The sequence below is a fragment of the Ambystoma mexicanum genome, chromosome 3q (assembly GCF_040938575.1).
Source record: "Ambystoma mexicanum isolate Mex_15411 chromosome 3q, UKY_AmexF1_1, whole genome shotgun sequence".
In the NCBI taxonomy this organism is placed as follows: domain Eukaryota; kingdom Metazoa; phylum Chordata; class Amphibia; order Caudata; family Ambystomatidae; genus Ambystoma; species Ambystoma mexicanum.
This window is the reverse complement of record NC_090926.1, coordinates 1,117,997,247-1,118,018,902: the sequence shown is the minus strand read 5'-3', so window position 1 is coordinate 1,118,018,902 and position 21,656 is coordinate 1,117,997,247. Positions and strand designations below refer to the sequence as shown.

The 21,656-nt window shown below is 49.1% G+C and overlaps 1 protein-coding gene across 3 annotated transcripts in view; it reads left to right on the top strand.

The window, feature by feature from the left end:
• BRD4 (bromodomain containing 4) overlaps window positions 1-21,656 on the top strand; it is a 1,521,397-nt gene that overhangs the window by 683,605 nt on the left and 816,136 nt on the right. The window contains exon 14 of one of the 3 annotated variants that reach the window (XM_069603886.1): window positions 19,038-20,735. The exons of the other annotated variants lie outside the window; for them this stretch is intronic. Coding sequence (XP_069459987.1) covers window positions 19,038-19,051 — 14 coding nt within the window. The 3' untranslated portion in view covers window positions 19,052-20,735. Of the gene's footprint in view, window positions 1-19,037; window positions 20,736-21,656 lie in introns of those variants that run through there. 3 annotated transcript variants of the gene reach the window in all.

The following is a 21,656-nucleotide window of genomic DNA, read 5'->3' as shown; positions in this document are numbered from 1 at the left end:
CTTTTCCGGTGATTTATTTGACATGGCCACACACTCACAAATCGCGACCATCTCATGATCCGACCACGATATGGTGACCGCTGATTTAGTTTGGGACTCATTGCCCGTTAGATTCGGACAATGGAGGTGCAACGAGACGTTATGGAAAGATCCCGTTTTCAAATTAGAGATGGAAACTGAAATTGAAGAATATTTCCGAGTGAATGATACTGGGGAGGTCTCGAAACAGGGGGTCTGGGAAGCTGGTAAAGCAACATGGAGGGGAATCCTCATGCGGGAGGGAGCCAATAAAAAAGAGGGCCTTAATTGAAAACAGAATCCGTAGAGAAATTACCCAATTGGAGAGTGATGCGAAGAAAGGGGATACTGTTGATTCTGACAAAGTTCTAGAAGCCAGGAAAAGAAGCGAAGAGTTACGCCTCCTGGAACATGAACAAATAGCCCACAAGCTCCTCCTCTTGAAACAGAAATTTTATGAGAAGGCGGACAAAGCTGACGCGCTATTAGCGGCCAGACTCCGTGCCCAACGAGCAGAACGCAGGGTTCAAGAAATACTAGATGGTGGATCTGGTTTGGGAACACCCCGTCCCACTATCCCAGAATCCTTTGCGGATTTTCTTGCCAAAAATTTTCTGATTTTCATCTGTCACAAAAAATAACACTACCTACTTTTTTCGCTCCCCCTCATGCAAGTAAGGAGGATGAAAGGCTACATAGATTAGACCCTAGGAGGGCTCTGAGTTTCTGTATTTCTCCAGCATTGGCTCTTTCATGGATTCACATGCTTGGAATATTACCCGTCGTCAGACTGGGAACCCTCGGTACACTTATAAAGCCGTTTCCTATAGGAAAAACTTCTGACACTTCTGTATCCTATCTACGTCATTTAAGGGGCTGCTTACGCATGCCAAAATAGGACGTAGCGGTATAAATGCCCTGCCCCCACTGCTCCTTCAGATTTCTACCGTCTCCAAAGTAGTGGGATCACCTCGCGTAGTCTACTATTTTGTCAAGGTTGTGTCGTTGAGCTTCGTCCTGATGTCTGGAAAAGCTCTGTTCCGCCTGTGCGCAACATGCGGCTTGAAGAAAGCGTATGAGGGGGACGGACCTATGAATTGCATATATTGTCTACACCATCACCATTCGGCAGACAAGGGCGACATATGTAAAGGCTTCTCCCAAAAGACTCTTAAAGACCGAAGTCGGTGGTTAGTGGCATGGTTGACCGATGGAGTGGGGGCATACCCGCCTTTGGAGGTAGGCTCCACGCGCAGCGTGGCCTCAGCATCAAAATCCTCAGGGGCCCTGTGCTGCTCAACATCGGCGGAACCCCCAGTGAAGAAACCACGGCCGGCGGAGAAAGGGTCGTCGGGAAGCCATTCTGCAAAGGAGTCATCATCGAAGAAAACCTTGTCATCCTCTTAGTCGAAGAAGGAGAAAAGGAAAGGTCAAAATCCTCCTCAGGCGATCACCATAGATCAGCCTTGAGTCGAGAAACGCAGGTCAAGTTCAGAAAAGGCAGGAACGCCTCAGGGACCTACGCGACCGCCACCGTCGTCGACGGCAGGGCAGTAGTCGACCCCCACTCTACCATTGACACAGTTGGTCTCGTCTATTCATGGGCCGCAGGTGGTGACGACGGGCCCGGCTTTAACCTCGTCGGCAGAGATTCCGCAGGAGGCCTGGCGACCAGAAGTATTCGACCTGATTTTACCAGAGGCCTTGCTGCAGCAAGAGGCGGCCTTGTCGGTGTCCTCGGGAGATGAGTGTGAGAGGGTAGCTGGCCCTGCAGAACTCGGGTTACGAGGAATTGGCAAGCCTCTGTGGGGGAACCAGCATTCTGGTGTCTACCCCTCTTCTTAATCCGCAGTCGATCTTATCGCTGGAGGTTCTATCCATGTTACAGACCCTATTGAAAACATTGGACTAGGGACTACCTCAAGCAACTCTGGGACAATCGACAAACTGGGCCCGTCCCGTCGGCCATCTCCGACAATGCCTCCGACGGTACCAGCAAGTGAGGACCTCGCAGGTGATGCCAGGAGGAGGGAGAACTGCTAGATTCGGACTTGGAAAGAAGGACCATGTCGGATGTTTCATTATCCCCCTCCAGGGATCCAACCTGGGAGTCAGAGGCTGAATTAGAAGCCCCAAGGAGCCCAGCACAGCCGTGACCCCTGGGCGACATTGGGTCATTTCACGCCATGATGAGCAAAGCGTGTACAGAATTCGGATTGGCCCAGGAGGAAGAGGAAAAGGACTGTTTTCTTTTCGACCACATGGGAAAGAGGAGGAAGTTGGTGCTCTCAGTACCCATCATGGATCATGTGTGGCAGGAGGGTTTACAGAAGATGCGTCACCCTTTCTCGGAACCCACAATAAAAGATTGGCTGGAGAAGAAATTTAAGGACTCAGCAACTCAGATCTACGCATCAACTCTTCATTGCATATGGTCTGTCGACAAGGGGAAAGGCAATTTCTAAACAAGGACTGGCTCGATGGGTCTCGCCGATGATTGCCTTTTGTCATTCCAAGGCAGGAAAACCTCTACAAGGGCATCCGAGAGCTCATTCCACGATGTCAACTTCGTCTTTGACGGAGTTGTGGGCAGGAAATCCGCTGACGGACATTTGCCAGGCGGCGGCATGGTCGGTGCCTCACATATTTACCCACCATTACTGCCTCCAACGGCAGCATGCAGACGATGTACAGATGGGAAGGGCAGTCTTGCGCCATCTGTTTCAATAAGGTAAGCCCTATTCGGGAAGGGTCTTTACTTATTTTATGCAGATGTATTGATATATGTATGTATATTTATATGTTTGCAGTTATATGTACTTGTGTATAGGCATGCATAGGTATACCTGGATGCATATGTTGGAGATATATATATATATATGCTTACAAAGGTGTTGGATTGCATTCACACCGCCTTTTTTCAGGATTACTGCTATACAATCTATTCTAAGCATGTGAATCCATGAAAGATCCAATGCTGGAGAAGGGAATAGTTTCTTACCTGTAACTCCATTTCTCCAGCATTGGTATCTTTCATGGATTCACATGCGCCCGCCGGCCTCCCCGGAATGCAATGTATGTACATAAATATGTTTTACCCCATTCTACTTTGGAGGGGTTAAAATCTGAAGGGAGCCACGGGAGCGGGGCATTTATACCGTAACGTCCTATTGGGGCATGCGTAAGCAGCCACTAAAACGACATAGATGGGACAGAAGTGTCGGAAGTTTTTCCTATGGGAAACGGTTTTATAAGTTTACCGAGGGTTCCCAGTCTGACGATGGGGAATATTCTAAGCATGTGAATCCATGAAAGATACCAATGCTGGAGAAATGGAGTTACAGGTAAACTATTCCCTTCAAGACTGTCAAGATTACGTCAGTGTGACCACCACTTTGTGGGATACACTGGCCATAAATTGGGGCTGGCAGTGACTAAGCAAACCTTGTCTAGATGGATAATTTTGGCTATAACTGAATGTTATAGATTGGCTGGGAAAGATCCTCCAGATGGGCTGAGGGCTCATTCAACCAGGAGCATGGCGACCTAAACAGCACTTCAAAGGGGTGTCCCAGTGCAAGATATTTGTGCAGCAGCCACCTAGTCATCCATGCACACTTATTATTTTCATTATTATTATTACTATGCCCTAGATTCGACTTCTTCACAGGGAAGTCTCTTTGCTAAATCAGTACTTCATTCTGTACATGATTGAGATCTCTGTCCTCCCTCCGCCAATACAAAACTGCTTTGGGAGTCTATCTAAGATGAGAAATACATGGGAGGACGCAATCCATTGGAAGAACAAGTTACTTGCCAACTGTAACATTCTTTCGATTGGATGTTCCTCCCACGTATTCCTCATCAAACACCTCCTCCATCCCCCATCTAAGCCTAACCCACAGTACAGTTTACGTGGTTTACACTCAAAGTTCCTTTTAAAGCTTGGGTCAAAAGAGGCATGCCATAATCTACAATCCATTGGCTACAATATACGAAACAGAACTGAGGCCAACGGGCGCGGCTCGAGGCATTTATACAGCGGATGACGCTGGCGCTCGACGGATGCAGACGAGGGACATCGACACCGCATCCTCGAGCAGAGCACCCTCTGACGGAGAGAAAATGTTGTCCGAAGCAGCAAAGCTGAAGGTGTTGGGCAGATTTATATGCAATACCCTTTGGGAACACTACACACAATTCGGACTACAAGTGACAGTACAATTTCACCTTTGGTACAAGCCTGTAATACATTCATAGTGGTAGCAGTAGCAGAGCAGCCGGACTTATCTCAAAAGTAAGTGAGCAGTATAAATAGTTACACAAAGGACAGCAATTACTATGATTCAGGCAAACGCTGACTCAAGATTTCTAAGTAAAAGAATATATATTTATTTACTTAGCAGTTGTATAACAGTTCACCTTTCTAAGCAAGTCAAAAATCATAAATACACCACACCACTTCCCTTAAATTCCAGACAAGTTAAGCTCACAAATGAAGTGGGAGCAAAATGGCACTCCAGCAATTTAAAAGGGAAGGAAAGACAAAGTTATTAGAAATTAGGCAAAACCAACAGGTAAGCAATCTGGGCAATAGAACAAGAGACTACAGTGAGGAGATCAGATAGAAAAGGCTTAGGGCCAAAGTCAATAGGACAAAAGTCTTTTGCTCAAGATCACACAGTTCAGGGTAGTTTGCGGTAAAGTTGGTGGCACAGATTCCGGACGAGGTTGGTTGGTAGAAAAGTTAGTTCAAAGAGAAGAGAAGGACACGCCCTCAGATTGGAGAAAGATTTCAAACACTTTCACTGCAGCTGACCGAAACTGACTACCGGATTTGCACAGTACCTTAAAACAGAGAGGGAGCTGAAGCTGAGGCGGACGTTCCTGGTGGTTCCTGAAGCGACTGTCGGACTGACACAAAGTGGGAAGACTGGAGGGTCCTGCGCCACCCAGGGAAGAAACCAGCAGCAGAGCAAAACGATGATTAAAAGGTGCGTTCCTTAAAACCAAAGCATGGTCTGACCTTCCTGGCTATCCGGCCCACTGTAGCTCTGTACAGCGAATTCGACCAGAGGAGGGTCCTGGCTTGTAGTTTGGGCGTACTGGTTGTTCCCACCAGTTGAAGGGAAGAAGTTTCCTGGAGGATCTTCTCTGTCGTCGGATTCGGAGATTCGGACCTGCAGCAGGGCTTCACCGGGTGGTTCAGTCGTTGTAGGGGTCCTCTTCTTCCAGTTCCCCGTTGGAGCTTTCGTTCCAGTGGCGACTCGGCTCTTCCAGACCCAGGGACCTGCTTTTTATGCAGTTTTCCCCCATCCATACAGCCTGTCTGTCATACACACAACAGTGTGGCTGGCCTGTCAAGGCCAGGCCCCTTAGCCAATCGGACAAGAGTGCGACTTGGGTTACTAAGGCAACCCATGGCAGGGGTCCGAAGATCCCTCCCTTGCATTCATCCCCCCCGCCCCCCGACTATCGGGCGCCTTAAGGAGGGCTTCTGCACAGAAGCCCGCGAAAAGACAGCAAACAAAGGAATCCTCCCCGGTTTGGCGTACGGAGAAAAACACGAGAAAGATTTTAACAAAAAGAAATGGTGAATAAACCCAACCGGAACCAAAATAAAATGTATTTGGTCAAGCGGGTTTATGTTCGAGGCTAATATAATAGCCTGGAAGAATACCACGTTTATATAAGATAATACGGTAGGATAGTAAGGGTAGTTACCACTGCCACCAGCCAAGTCTTAAAGTTAAGGGAGCGAAACAAGGCTCCAAGAGGTACAGACAAAAAGGGATAAGAGTTAACCCTTTCCAATACTCCATGTAAGATGGGGTGTACTGGGTCTGTGGTTTAAAGTTACTATATAAAGTTAATGGCAACTTTACCTGTTTCTGGGGGACAGTAGTCAGCCCCAGAAAAATGGAGTCAGTGGGAAGTCTCAGACAACCCTGTGTCACTGCACTGAAGGTGCTGTGTAACAGACACAAAAGTGGTCACATGGAGTAGGTGAGGCTCCAGTGCCCAAGATCACACAAAGTGAATAACACACACAGCAACACACATGTAAGAGTGGAAGAAAGCCTCACACTCTTACCAGGTGAAAACAATAAATCCTAGAAATCCAGCAAAGCTGCTGGGGCACTCTTTGGGTGAGGGAAATCAGCCATTTATGAGACTTCTCCCTAACAGAAGGTAAGGCTACATCTAAGATGAGTACGTGGGAGGAACATCCAATCGAAAGAATGTTATAGTTGGTAAGTAACTTATTGTTCTACTCTAAGCCAATCACTGTGTCCTGTGTCAAACCGCCTCCATCCAATGACAGTCCTCTCCCTAAGCCTCTCCTCTGGAAGCCATCTTCAGATTTGTACCGCACTCTTCAGTGTTGCGAGTCCCTGAGTTTGCTCTGCGTTTTTCTTGTTTTTTCGCGGAAAAGGGTTCTAAAGAATCTGCATTCTCTTTTCTCCATCTGCTGACAGCGGGGATCCATTGTCAGTGAATTTCCTTGCCCCTAAAGGGGTGAACATCATTGAAGTTTCCAGAAGGCCATCAGGCCTACTTCGCACCCTCTGACCATGACACAGTGGACAAAGGGGAAATCCCTCTTCAGGCTCTGAACCAAGTGTGGGCTGTTAGGCAAAGTTTGAATGTAGTACCCTCTGGGAACACTACAAGCAACTATGACTACAGGTATTGGCAACCCAACCTTTGGTATAAGCTTGTGCTACAGATTTGGTAGCGTGTTGAGCAGCCAGGCTTATCTCAAGAGGGGAATTGTGAGCAGTAGTGGAGTTACACACACTCACTGTTTCTTGCATAAACAATTAATCATGTATTCATCAGTCAGTTAAAGCCTTATTCAGAAGGGAGCAATAGAATAGTAACACACAAATACACTTCAATACTGTACACTCTCAGTTTCTAAATCGGACAAGACCCTTTTGGGATGGCCCACAGGTGACTTAAGTAACAAGGGTGCTGGGGAAATTAATCTTACTGATGGCATTCAGAACACTCTTAAAATGTTGGTTAAAGGCAAAGGTTATTAGAACACAAGAAATTACAAATATTCATAAGCAGGGCAAATACTTTCAGATAGCACTTAGAAGTGTCATTCAATTTAAATAGGTTAAGCCAAAGTCAATGGGCAAAAGTCTTAGTATAGGATGCAGCACTTCAGGTAAGGAAATGGAAAAGTCTTTGCACAAGTTCTTAGGAGTCTTTGATAAAAAGAATAACAACATGTAGGACCACAAGCTGATTAGACTTGCGAGTTGTAAACGTTACAAGCACTTCTACAGTATAAGAGGTAAGTTCTCTTAGACTTGTTTTAAAGTACCTTGGTAAAGCAGAAAATATGCAGTTGAAGACTTCTGTTCCTGTGCAGTTCTGCAGATCTCACTGTTCCCCGGCCTCAGTCGTGGGGACAAGAGGGCGTACGTCGGGAGACTCCTGCACTACACCAGTACTGTCAAAACTGGCAACCGGCAAACTTTACTTTCAGTGGTTGTTTCGCGTTTCAGCTCTTTGCGGTTCAGCAAATGGCAATAAGCGCGGTTCCTGGCTGTCAAGGTGGACTTTCCTCACATCTCGGGTCCCGCACTCGACTGGGCGGGCGGGGGTGGGTGGGGGTTCAGGCTTTGTAAGTCCTGCTTCGTGGGAGTCTGTAGGATCTTCCAAAAGCTTTAGGCCAGTTTACAAGCAACACACACAATCTGGTGTCCCTCTCCCTGGCTCTACAGTTTCCTGCAGCAACTCTGAAGTAATTCAACCAGCTCCGAGATGGGTGTCTATGTGGCTTACTTAGGAGTTGATTTGTCTCACCAACTCAAAGGCAGAAGTTGTCCTTGCAGGGCTTCTCTATAGATGCGAACTTGGCAAGTAGTCACTACAGCAGGGCTTCATTGGGCAAACCACTGGTCCAGGAGTTGCAGCAGGCCTCCTGTAAGAATCAAGACCCGGACCAGGGTTGGGTTGCTGAAATAATACTTTATTCAGGTGAATTTAAACTAATGAAAATATAGTCCATGAACTCCTTGAGAGTTACTCCACTCTTAGGCAGTCTTCCAGATCTAAGATTAAGCCCTCCTAAGTCTCCTTGTTGTCCGGATAGGCCCACCAGTTGTTCCTTCTCTCCTCGTCCTCTTCGTATGACTAGGAAAATCAACAACAAACGCTGGATTAGTTCCCGGGCTTTTATAGGATGTGAGTGACTTGCTTCCCCCCCAATGGAAAGCTTCCCTGTCAATCAGGCTTCTCATTGGCTGGTGTTGCCATGTCCCGCCTCCTTTAAAGGCTGCCGTGGTTTGCTGCTTCTGCTGCCTTCCCGAAGAGTCCCAGTCCCAGGCCACTCTATCCTGCGAGTCCCTCCCCCCCTTTGAAGCCTCTCCCTCTCGCCATGTGTGTCTGTCTCTTTGGCCGCCCCAGAGCGGCCCGCCCCGCCGAGCAAGCCGTCTCTCCCTTCTCTCCCTTCCTGGTGGGGAGAGACGCTCGGCGGGCCGTGTGGGCCGGCTCCCCGCGTCCGCCCGCACCTCCCGCGGGTTCGCCGTCATCAACCCGTCTCCCGGGCTGCAGGCCGCGGCTACGTTACCCCTGGCGGGTTCAGGTAAGGCTGGATGGGAGGGGGCCGCACCTTTCGTGTCGCGGCTCGTTGCCGCGATCCCGTAGAGTCCCGGGGATAGAGGGCGGGGCGGGGCTGTGTTCTCTGGATCGCGGCCCCATGCCGCGATCCTGCGGAGTCCCGCTACCCCTCCCGGCACCCCCTCCCCTCCGGGCCCCTTCTCACATCTCCCCATCACAAACCCTGGCCGATCGGGCAAGGGAGGATTCCGGGACAGATAGTCGGCCACCAGCTGGAAACCCGCAGGTCTGTGCAAGGTAACGAAATCGAATGGTTGAAGAGACAGGAACCATCTGAGTACCCGCTGGTTGGTATCTTTATGCCTTGCGAGCCACTGTAAGGGGGCATGGTCAGTATACAACGTAAAGCAGCGACCCAAAAGATAATATCTGAGGGTCTCTACCGCCCATTTGATGGCCAAACACTCCTTCTCAATAGTGGAATAGGCCTCCTCGTGAGGCACGAGCTTCCTGCTCACGAAACAGATGGGCTGAAGTTCGCCCCCTTGTTCCTGTGAAAGAACTGCTCCCAGCCCCTGATTTGACGCATCCGTCTGAAGGAAAAATTGTCTATGGAAGTCGGGGCATCGAAGTATTGGATTTGAGGTGATCCTCTGCTTCAGGACATCGATGGCTTCCAAAGCAGCGGTGTTTTCGGTCAAATCGGGAGACCCTTTGTTCCTTAAAGCGTCAGTGAGGGGAGCAGCCACCGAGGAGAAATCTGGGATAAATCTACGGTAGTAGCCTATGAAACCCAAAAAGGCACGGATCTGTTTCTTCGTGGATGGGGTAGGTATCTCGTGGATGGCCTGGATTTTTGAGAGTTGCGGTCGTATCGTGCCTCCGCCTACCAAGTGTCCCAGATATTTCGTCTCATGTGCCCCTATCACTGTTTTCTTCGGATTAATGTGTAGGCCTGCCTTAAACAACTCAGACACCACCTGTTCCAAGTGGCGTACATGTTCTGTCCAGGTCGGGCTATACACGACAATGTCGTCTAAGTAAGCCGCAGCATAACACTCATGGGGACGTAGTATGACATCCATCAGTCTCTGGAAGGTGGCTGGTGCTCCGTGTAGCCCGAATGGCAAAACTTTGAACTGGTATAGACCTTGGGGAGTAGTAAAGGCAGTCTTTTCCCGGTCCGTGGATTTCAAGGGAATCTGCCAATAACCCTTCGTTAGGTCAAGCGTGCTTAGGAAGTTGGCGGATCCTAGCCTTTCCAACAGCTCGTCCATTCGTGGCATAGGATAGGCTTCATAATTGGAGATCGTATTTAACTGTCGGTAGTCCATACAAAATCTAACAGTACCATCGGGCTTTGGTACCAACACTATCGGGGATGACCACGGGCTGGTTGAGGGTTCAATTATGTCCATACGGAGCATCTCTTCTACTTCGTTTTGGATAACTATCCTTCGTGCTTCTGGAATACGATAGGGTCTTAGTCTAACAATCCGTCCGGGATCGGTTTTGATCTCGTGTTCGATTAAATAGGTCCTCCCTGGTAAGGCCGAAAATGCTTCTCCAAAGGGAGACAGCCTATTCAAAAGTTCTGACCTCATGGAAGGAGTCAGGACGGTTCCCCATTGCACGTCTTCTAGCTTGCCCCGTTCGTGATTCACGTTTTGTTCTGAGGTATCCTCACCAGTATCCATTGTGGCTACCAATACTGGTGCGTTCCATGCTTTTAGCAGGTTCACATGGTATACCTTGTCTGGTGTGGCACGATCGGGTTGGTGGATCCGATACGTCACAGGGCTAAGTACCTCCTTAACCTCATAAGGACCTCTCCATCTGGCCAATAGCTTGTTAGTACTGGTGGGTAGTAGGATTAGTACTTGGTCTCCTATTCGGAAAGTTCTCATCCGACTTCCTCTGTTATAGTTTTTCTCCTGGTTTGTCTGTGCGTGTCCCAGATTCGTCTCGGCCATCGAGCGGAGTGCTGTCAAGTGTTCCTTCAACTCTTCAGTGTACTCTGTTAAAGAAATCTCATCTGAAGTCTCCCATTCTTCTTTTACAAGGTCCAAGATGGTTCGGGGTTGTCTTCCGAAAAGGAGCTTGAATGGAGAAAAACCAGTAGACGACTGTGGGGTGTCGCGTAATACCATCAAGACCAAGGGTAATATACGGTCCCAGTTCTTCCCATCGGACCCGGTCACTCTCCGTATCATTTTCTTGATCGTTTTGTTATACCTTTCGACAAGGCCATCGGTCTGGGGATGGTATACCGAGGTGCGTAACTGATGTATCTGCAGTCTTTCGCATACCTGCCGAAGCAAGGTGGACATAAAATTGGACCCTTGGTCTGTGATCACTTCCGAGGGCAAGCCCACTCTTGCGAAGAAGGGAATGAGCTGGTCGCATAGTTGTCGGGCTGATGTTCCCTTCAAGGGAAAAGCCTCTGGATACCGCGTAGCATAGTCAACAATGACTAGTAGATACTTGTAACCACGGGATGCGGGTTCAATAGGTCCCACGATGTCCATGCCTATCCGCTGGAAAGGAACGTTAATAAGGGGCATTTTCTGCAAAGGGGCTTTTGCGGGTAAGACGCCACTTGTTAGCTGGCAAGTGGGACACGTCTTACAGAACTGGGACACTTCACCGTATATGCCTGGCCAGTAGAATCGTCTCAGTATGTTCTGCTGCGTTTTCAGGGAGGCCATATGTCCACCGCAGGGGTGGTTGTGTGCCAGTTGCATTATGACCATTCTATGGGATTTTGGTAATATCAATTGTTCCTTTATAGTCCCATCGTCCGCCTTATATTTTCTGTACAATAGTCCATGACGGAACAGAAAGCCAGGTCCTTTTGTTACGTCTGGATCTTTCTCATTGGCCGCTCTCTCACGGGCTACCCGAAGGGTGGGATCAGTTAGGGTTTCCCCCCTCAGGGAGTCCTCATGATCCTCGGGTTGCCAGTTAATGGGTCGGGTCATGTAACTGGCTTGGCACCACTCTAGCCTGTTCCGTCTTTTATGTCCGGGGAGCGGGGTTTTAGAGTCACCTATGTTCGAGGGTCTGTTGCTCCTTGCTCTTTCTTCATCCAGTGCTTTACTAAAGTGGGGTAGGTCAGTTCCCAGGACCACTGGGGTGGGTAGAGTAGGAAGGACGGCAGCCTTTAATTGAGTGGTTTCATGGTTCACCTCTATCTGTACCTCTCTCATCGGGTATGTTTTAATGTCCCCATGTATACACTTTATCGGTACAGAAAGGTTAGGTAAATTAGGGTTATTACTCACGGTGGGAGATATGGCTGTTTGTCGACTTCCGCTATCCAGCAGCGCCCGGGTCGGTCGTCCATCCACTCTTATATCCACGATGTATGGACCAGGGTTACGTACTTCCGGGTGTGGCTTCATGTAGCCGATTTCCATAGGTTCTGTGGTCTTCCTTCTGGGGCAAAACCGGGCAATGTGACCCCATTCACCACACTCAAAGCACTGGGGTTGTCGAACTCCGGGGATTATGGGTGGCTGTCTCTCCTCATATCCAGGCTTCCTTTCTTCTAGTTTCCTGAAGACCTCCTCCGGTTGCCTCCATCTGTTATGTGCCACTTTTGGGCCCCTTTGTATCTGAGGTTCAAAGTTCGGCGACGTTATCCTTCCTGGCATACTTGTTGAGGGGAAGCGACTGTACCCGGCCTTTTGATAAGCCGATGCAATGTCCACGGCTTCCGCCAATGTAGGCCTGTGGTGTTGCCTAACCCATCTTTGCATTGGGCTCGGCAAGGCTTCTACGAACTGTTCCAGGATTATTTTATCTAGGAGGGGTTGGTTGGCTGGGTTAGGGGATTGCATCCACTTCTCCGTCAGGTCTTTAATGCGGTAATATAACTGCCTGGGACTCTCCCCGTTTTTCAACTTGGTGTCCCTTAGCTGAAGGCGATAGGCCTCCTCATCCAGGCCTAGACGGTCCAGTACAGCTGCTTTAATTTCCCCATACGGAGTGATGCCATTGGGGTTCACAGCCTGATATGCACCCTGCATTACCCCAGATAACAAGGGAGCCACATATTGTCCCCAGCGTTCAGGCGGCCATTGCGCATTTCTTGCAATCCTCTCAAAGCTTGTAAAAAAAAAGGCTGGATCCTCTCCCTCCTTATACTTCTGGAGCAGGGTGGACGGTACCATGGGTTGGTTCCTCGTGCTGGTTACTGCATCTGTGAGCCTGATAATGTTCTCATGCTGTTTATCCTGGGCCGTGGTCTGAAGGGCTCCCTGTAACTGGATGGCTTGCTGGAACGCCTGGCGATCAGCCTCTGCCTGTTGTGTTTGTAGCTGTATTAATTGCTGCAGCTGCTGTTGGCCATCCGTCAGGGTTTTAATTAGGGTATCCATCGCGTTGTCGCTAATCCCACCTTCGTCGCCAATGTAAGAATCAAGACCCGGACCAGGGTTGGGTTGCTGAAATAATACTTTATTCAGGTGAATTTAAACTAATGAAAATATAGTCCATGAACTCCTTGAGAGTTACTCCACTCTTAGGCAGTCTTCCAGATCTAAGATTAAGCCCTCCTAAGTCTCCTTGTTGTCCGGATAGGCCCACCAGTTGTTCCTTCTCTCCTCGTCCTCTTCGTATGACTAGGAAAATCAACAACAAACGCTGGATTAGTTCCCGGGCTTTTATAGGATGTGAGTGACTTGCTTCCCCCCCAATGGAAAGCTTCCCTGTCAATCAGGCTTCTCATTGGCTGGTGTTGCCATGTCCCGCCTCCTTTAAAGGCTGCCGTGGTTTGCTGCTTCTGCTGCCTTCCCGAAGAGTCCCAGTCCCAGGCCACTCTATCCTGCGAGTCCCTCCCCCCCTTTGAAGCCTCTCCCTCTCGCCATGTGTGTCTGTCTCTTTGGCCGCCCCAGAGCGGCCCGCCCCGCCGAGCAAGCCGTCTCTCCCTTCTCTCCCTTCCTGGTGGGGAGAGACGCTCGGCGGGCCGTGTGGGCCGGCTCCCCGCGTCCGCCCGCACCTCCCGCGGGTTCGCCGTCATCAACCCGTCTCCCGGGCTGCAGGCCGCGGCTACGTTACCCCTGGCGGGTTCAGGTAAGGCTGGATGGGAGGGGGCCGCTCCTTTCGTGTCGCGGCTCGTTGCCGCGATCCCGTAGAGTCCCGGGGATAGAGGGCGGGGCGGGGCTGTGTTCTCTGGATCGCGGCCCCATGCCGCGATCCTGCGGAGTCCCGCTACCCCTCCCGGCACCCCCTCCCCTCCGGGCCCCTTCTCACACCTCCTCTTCAAGCTCTTCTTTGGTTCCTTCGTCCAGTGGTCGACTGCCTTCCAAGCCAAAGACCCTCCTTTTATTCATTTCTCTCCCATTCATTCCAGCCTAGCTGTCACTCACCCAGCAGGGTGGCTGTCCTTGCCGGACAGTCAGCCAGCCAATCACCGCAGAGTGCATATGGGTCTCCTAGGAGACTAAGCACAGTGAGTTTCGGGCACCTTCCTCACTTCCTGTCTACCCCTATACACTCTGGAGCCAGAGGCGGGCTTCATTCCAGAAGCCCGCCAAAGACTAAATGAGCAAAGTGGTGAATAAATAAGACTGGGGACCATTTTAACAAAGGAGGCTCAGCGCCATTTTGAAAAACATGGCTCCTGCGATTTAACGTTACCGGAGCTGTTAACAGTCCGCGGTCAGGGTAAAGCCTTGTAGTTCATTACAAAACCACTGCCACCAGCCCTTCTGAGAGGAAAGGATAACACATAAATGCTACATGAGTAACTAGACACAGGGGGGATACTAAGTAACCCCTCCAGCACTCTATGGTAAGATAGTGTGTGCTGGGTCTATAATTTTACAGGACTAAGAAGTTAATTTCACTCCACTGCTCTGGGAAACAGTAGTTGATTCCCGAAAAGTATTTAAACCTTGGGAAATCTGGAAGACTTCCCTGTGGCACTGCACTGAGGTGCTTTGTGACACAATTGTAAAATATAATGCCTATGGAGTTGGTTAGACTCCACAATCAAAAAGAAAGTGTATAAAATCACATTAAAATACATGAGAGAGTGGGGAAAAAAGGGTCACTCTCTCCTATTAAAACAATCAAGTCCTCAAAATCCAGCAAAGTTGCTGGGGGTCTCTATGGTGGAGGGAATTGACACATTTTTGAGAATTCTCCCTAACACTAGCTACGGCTGGTGTTTCTTGAACAAAAGCACCTGCAATGCCTCTGTCTGCATCCAGACCACAAGGAAGGAGAATGCGAGTTATGCCTGGCTTTCTCCATGAAGACCAGCAATGGACAGGCACAGTAGACTGGTGGTGTGTATGAACGCCAAGGCCTCTGCCCCATGCTCCAAGCAGGGTCATGCCGCACCCAGGACCGGCTGGTCCGAGGAGCAGTCATCGAAGACCTTCAAGGGCACCTCATTCGTGGGGGCCCAATACGAGGCCAAGAACCGCAAGTCTGGGTCAACCAGGCTTGCCGCATAAGTGGGTCGCCAGGGCGTACTCTAAATCGCCATCAGCCTCCATTGCAAGCCGGCAAACAAGCTCCGCCTCAAAAAGTAAATCGTCCAACCCGGCTAAGCTGCGGGAGAAACCCAAGAAGCCATGGACGGAAGAGGCTAAACTGCCCAAGAAGGCCGAATCGACGCAGGAGAAGTCTTTGTAGACGATGGAGCTGTTGGTGGCTGCTCTTACATAGGCGTAGGTGGCTGACCCTGTGAAGGTAGCCCCTGCGGCGCTGACTGTGTCCCTTCCCCAGGGGCCTGTGACCATCGCAGCGACTTTGGCGAGACCTGCTGGCATACCGGAGAAGGTGATGCCGTCTCTGAGCCCAGTTCCAACCCCTCAGGCTAGACTAGACTAGAACCTGGAGTCCTTACGGTCCATGAGATGTGGAAGAGGACGACGGCGTGGGGCCTAGTGTTCGTATCACACCAGCTCAGCTGAGGGATGTCTCTCTGGACATTCTGTCAACCCTCCATACCTTGGTGTTGGTGATTCAGAATAGGATGCCACAGGGCCTGGTCCCAATGGCCCCCAGGCTCCCGATGAGTCTCCAGCGAAGAGTAGACGGCATCATGGGACTCCTCCATTTCAGTCTCCACATCCGTGCCGGGCCCCCTCTTCCCCCAGCGGACACAGGGACAGATAGGACTATTATTTTGTTGCGGCGGATCTCTGCAGCCTAGGGCGTCGCCACCGGATGAGGTGGGGGTCATTTCATTGCATGATTGCCAGATCCTCTGAGCTGTTCCAGCTTGTCACAGAAGAAACCAAGAAGGAGGGTTTCTTGTACCGGGCGCATGAGGCCATGGGCGACGTGTGGCAGGAGGGCCTGGCCCTCTTATAGAACCCTTGCACGGCTCCGCCCAAACGGGATAGGCTGGGGAAATAGTACCGGGTGCCGGACACCCAAGCGCCTGAGATCGTAACCATTGCCAAATTCAATGGCCACGAGGAACCGGTCGTCCAACCCGTCCTAGTCTTCAGTTCCTCTGGACAGCGAGGCGAAGAAAATGGACGCCATGGGAAGGAAGGTGATTTTACACTGCAGTGTCCACCATCAAGGCGGCAAACGCACTGGCTTCCTAGCCAGGTACGATAGGGAGTTGAATCTGATCCAGCTTCAGGTCCGGAGCTGGGTCCGATTTTAGAGTTCCTTCCCGATGACAAGAGGATGGAGGCTATCGATCTCTTCCAGGAGGGGGATGTTACGCCGAATCACTGTGGCACTGGACATTGCCGACACAGAGTTCCGACAGATGGGTAACAGTGTCTGCTTTTGTCGCCAGGGCTTGATGAAGGCCACAAATTTCCACCAGGAGGTCCAAACGAAGGTGCTGGATGTGCCTTTCGACAGGGATAACCTTTTTGGGAAGGTTGTAGTCGAGTCTCTACAGGCCATCAAACCAGATCCAGGTCGTCCAAAAGTTTCTCCTCATACCGTCAACCTTCCAGATCTACGACTCAGGAAACCTACAGAGGCCGTTCCTAGGCCTACGGTGGAGGACAGCGGTGCCCACAAGTCAGGGCGCTGCCATCGCCCGCAAGGCGGAATGCAGACGCAAGCTTGATCTGGGACCCTCATCCGTGCACTGCGGTGGGAGGCTTGCTGACGCAGTTAGTCAGTGAGTGGGGAAGATCACCACCGACAGCTGAGTGTTGGATGCTCTCGCCCAAGGTCATACCCTAGAGTTTCAGCGCTATTGTCTGCGCATCCCTCAAGTGGTACGTCCGGTGAAGCACATCCTTCAGCTCTTGGAGGTGGTATGGGCCATGCTGTGAAAATGGACGCTAGAACTAGTCTCCCAATGACTCTGGTGCTCGAGTCTATTCCAGATACCTTTTGGTCAGAAAAGACGGGGGCCTCGAGGCCCATTCTGGACCCACGATGTCTAAACAAGTACCACAAGTTACAGAAATTCAGATTGGTCCTGTTGTAACACGTGCTTGCCAACTGGAAAACGGAGATTTCTTGACTTTACTGTACCTGGAGGATGCCTACTTCCACATCCCCATTCACCGGAAACACTGAACCTTTTGATGCTTGGTAGTGCAGGGATAGCACTATCAGTTCAAGGCCCTACCCTTCGGCCCCCAGAATGTTGACGAAATGCCTGGCACCAGTGGCGGCCCATCAGTGCCTACGGGGATACATGTTTACTTGTTCCTCAACAACTGGCTCATCCGGGCCCACTCACGGGAGTGGGCTGTCGGACACACAGAGACGACTGTCCAGCTGTTGATGGATCTAGGATTCTCCTATCAACTCTCCAAAGTACTGCTTGACACCATTGCAGAACACGCTGTCCTTAGGAGCCTGAGTCAGTACGATGTCCTAGACACACACCAGCCGTTACCAGCTGATAGCCCTATGCTGCACTCTTTGTGGGACGCCGTCCCCAGTATTATTTTTTGGAACCGCGTGAGTCCAATCCCACTCCCAACCGGAGAAGTTTTGGGTCACGAGAGTGAACAATCTGTATATCATTGCGATGCAGTCAGCATTTACTCAGTACACAATTTAATCATATAATCAACAAGATGTATTAAGCCTCTGTCCATCTGCTCGTCTACAGCAAGGCACCACAAAACAGGGTTTGAACAGATGAAATGTTTTTTTTAAGTTTTGCCAAGAAACGTTCAAATTAACATCCACACTATTACCTGATAGTGTGGGAAATCATTAACAACAAAACTAGTGTATTGCAGTTTCTGAAACTGAATGTCCTGCCTGGTGTCGCCCTCGAAGGAGAGGATAGAGGCCATTCAGCGGAAGGTGCAGTGGCTGTTGTCGATGAAGAACATCAAGTCGTTGCTTGGCGTGATGCCATCCTGCATCTACCTCATCCGGCTCTGCAGATTACAGATGAGACCTTGCAGTATCAGGGTTCCAGCAGTTTGTAAAGAGATTACTGGACTGCAGCCCAATGCAACAACTTTGAGCACCAGTCTGTGGTGAACTTATCACAGCTAGAATACGGCGCAAAGAGCCAGTGGGTCACCTACCCTTTTTTGTAAGGGTTTAAAAGTGGAACAGGCTGCCATCAGAGGGCCACTGAACTACTTGTGGGCTTTATAGCAGTATTTACAAGGAGGGTTGGAGCAACCTGTCGTCCTTTGGTTACATTCCAGATATATCCGGAATGACGCACAGACTGTCCTGAACAAAGTGTGTAAATTCACTTAAAATACCACTGAAACCGGTAGAGCCAGAACTTGAAGGAATTACCTGTTCTTGCTTCCACGTCTAGTGGGGTTACCTTCTCTAGGCACCCACGCTACAGTGTGCAAGCTTTATTTGTCTTCCATAGTTTCTAGATTGAAACAGTAAATGTGAACAACTTGCAAGTTCATGTGACACATGTTGGGTTATTAGAGAACCTGTTTTTACTAAACCGATAATTTTGATTATCATTTATTAACAATTTACGCAGATTATCAGTATTACAGGTCATTAAAATTGTATCTTTACCTTCAGTAGACTGATTTAGTGAGGGATTTTACTACCCTGACTTGTTTTTTTTACTGCTGGTCACATCACAAGTAGCATGTTCCACGCAGTGTGTATGAACCCATGTTGCCAACAGGGGATCTCCTTAGTAGAAAACATTCACTAATTTTCAGGTGCATACTAGAAATATGGTAAATATTCCATTCCGTGTTCTATCACCTGTTAGATAAGCGGCACACCAGTGCACTCTAGCACTAGAGGGCAAATAGGCAGTAATAGATAGAACTTCCTTCTATCCTTCTGTGTCCTTTGTATGTACTCTAAATCTCAAGGCATCTCCTGTTGTATCCCCGCAGTGACCCTCCTTTGAGGGCTTCTATGGTTTGACGTGACCTATGTTGCTATTTTTCAAATAAGTTGGGGTATCGTTCCACTTTTTGTGTTAAAATCTCTTTGCAAAGACGAACCCTATTCAGGCACCCTATTGTGTGTTTTTTTTACAGATGAGACCTCTTAAGGAGTTCCAGGGCGCTCACTGGATACAGGTGTCCGGAAGCTTCGTGGACAAGATCCCACTCGATGAGTTCTGTCGGGCGATAAGGTGGCAGGGTGTCCGCTCCAACATAGTTCGGGGCACAGGGTTACAGACCCTGCGTGCCAGGAGACGGTCACCATAGACGCTCCTTTGGAGGGCTGGGGAGCCCACACCTGACGTCTACACACCAGAGGCCTGTGGCTACTGGAGAAGGAACTCCATATCAACATCCTGGAGCTACAAACAATGTTCTGGGCCCTCAAGTCGTTCCTTCTGTCTCTGAAGGGCAGTGTGGTGAGTATCTTCACGGAAAACACCACCACAATGTTCTACATCGGGAAACGAGGGCACTCGATCCCCAGCGCTCTCCAAAGAAGCACAGGACTTGTGGCAGTGGGCCGTTGGTCAAAAGATGCTTCTCGTTTAGCTTCACCTAGCCGGAGTAAAGTACACCATCGCAGACTTCCTCAGGGAGTTGCACTCCTGCCACGAGTGGGATCTTTGGAAGGACCAGGTGGACCGCGTGTTAAGTGGTGCAGGCCCCAGATCGATCTGTTTGCAACGGCGGCAAACTCCAAATGCCAGATGTTTTCCAGCAGATTCCTCCAACCAGGGAGCATGGGCAACACATTCCTGTGGGGAGGCCTTTTTCTTTAGGAGTTTTCCCCTGTTGCCTCTTCTGCTACGTTTCATCAGCACACTGTGCCAATGCAGAAGGATACTCATCGCCCCAGCGTGGCCGCGGTGGATTTGGTATCCGGACCTCTTCTCAGTCGGTCGGCGTCACCCCCAGTTTAGCTGCCCGTAGTTCCGAATCTGCTCAACAGAGAAGGAGGTGCTATCCTGCGTCACAACCCAGGGTCGCTGAAGGCTTGGCTCCTGCAGCCCTAGAGTTTGTTGGTTATGAGTTGCCTGCCGACTGTCGAGCGATCCTCGCAGGGGCGTTGTCGACTTTGAAGTGTTTCGGTCACAAGTGGAAGCTCTTTGCTACATGCTGCCAGTATATGTTATTGTTTCTCAACATGGTCATTGTTGTTCGCCTTGAGAAAGATGCTGTTGAAACACTTGTTGGCTTAATGTACTGCAATGTCAGAATATCAAATCAATCCTAAACCTAACTCGTATCTCATGAGTCCAATATGAACAGTTGTTTGATATTAGAATATAGAACAGCTTTAATAGTTTAGCATTTTGGGCAAAGCGCATGCAACTAGTATAATCTTGTAATACTTAAAAGTATAGTGGATATAACTAGCTATTAGGTAGCGGATAGTTATGTACCAATAGGTCACATACTTACCTTGAAATAAGTAGTGTCTTTCTACAAGCGTAATTGGGTTTATTCTTTCTCTGAATTGCTTACTGCATTCTACAGTTGCTCCAGAAAGTATAGGAGGAGTTACTAGGTCTGAACTGAGTTCTAAAAGGTAATGTTGTGGAGTGTATGCTTGTAACATGGTTGATTTATTATGTGATTTCGATAACTGAGTCTGCGTGACTGACAGGGTCTACTACCCTTGAATTATTGGTTGAATTCTAAAAGTGTATATATCTTGGATTTACTGCCCCCGAATAGCCGACTGTCTTTCTGAATGTGTTGAGGTTGATTTGCCTTGACTGCATATTGTATTCTTAATAAAGTTGCACTTTGGGTTGTAACCAATAAGTATTAAGTTGATTTTCATTGTGTTTATTTGATGATGATGGTACTTAACTTTCCCTAGATTTATCTTGGCCTGCAATACATAGTGTCAGTGTTTCTTTGCGCCATGTGTGCTACAATTTCTTTGTACCAAGCTACAACCCTCTCTCCCTCGTAAGATGAGCCTGGCTGCTCCCTCCATGCTACCCATATTCTCAGGTGGTACAGCCTTGTTAGGCAAGATTGTATGCAGTACGCTTTGGGTGCACTACAATAACCCGACCGCCTGGCAATAGGGACCCAACAATTGGTATAAGTCTGAACTACACAGGTTGGTAGTGTGGCTGAGCAGAAAGGCTTATCTCAAGAGGTGTCAATGTGAGCAGTAATGTTGTGACAGAGTTCAACAGTAAAGTTATCAAAATAAACACTTAAATTCAAGGTTTCTTGATAAAACAACTATTAATTCATTTTACAGTTATGTAAGTCTTCTTCAGGAAGGGAGTAAAACATTTAACACTTAAATATACTTCAAAACACAGTTTCTCTAAATCAGCTGACACCCATTGGGGATGGCACACACTTCCTACACCCTTGGGTGACTTAAATAGCTAGGACACTGTGGACATTGAATTATCACTGGTACATTTAGAGCAATACGAAGTTTGGTGTAAAAGATAGAAATGGGGAATAAAACGGAAGTTAACAAACAATTCATTAACAGGTAAGCACTTTTAAACACCTTCCAAAGAAGAGTAAATTAACCCTTTCTTGGGGGAAAGGCCAAAGCACAGAGGTAAAGAGGAGTGTCTCAGGGAGCCAAGATAGCCAATGTTAATTGGACAATGTCAAGGGGAGCTGAAGATTTTCTTTGTAGGTAGGTAAAAAGTCTTGTACAATGTTTGTAGAACACTTGAAGGGCCGACAAGCTGAGTAGCTTGTGAG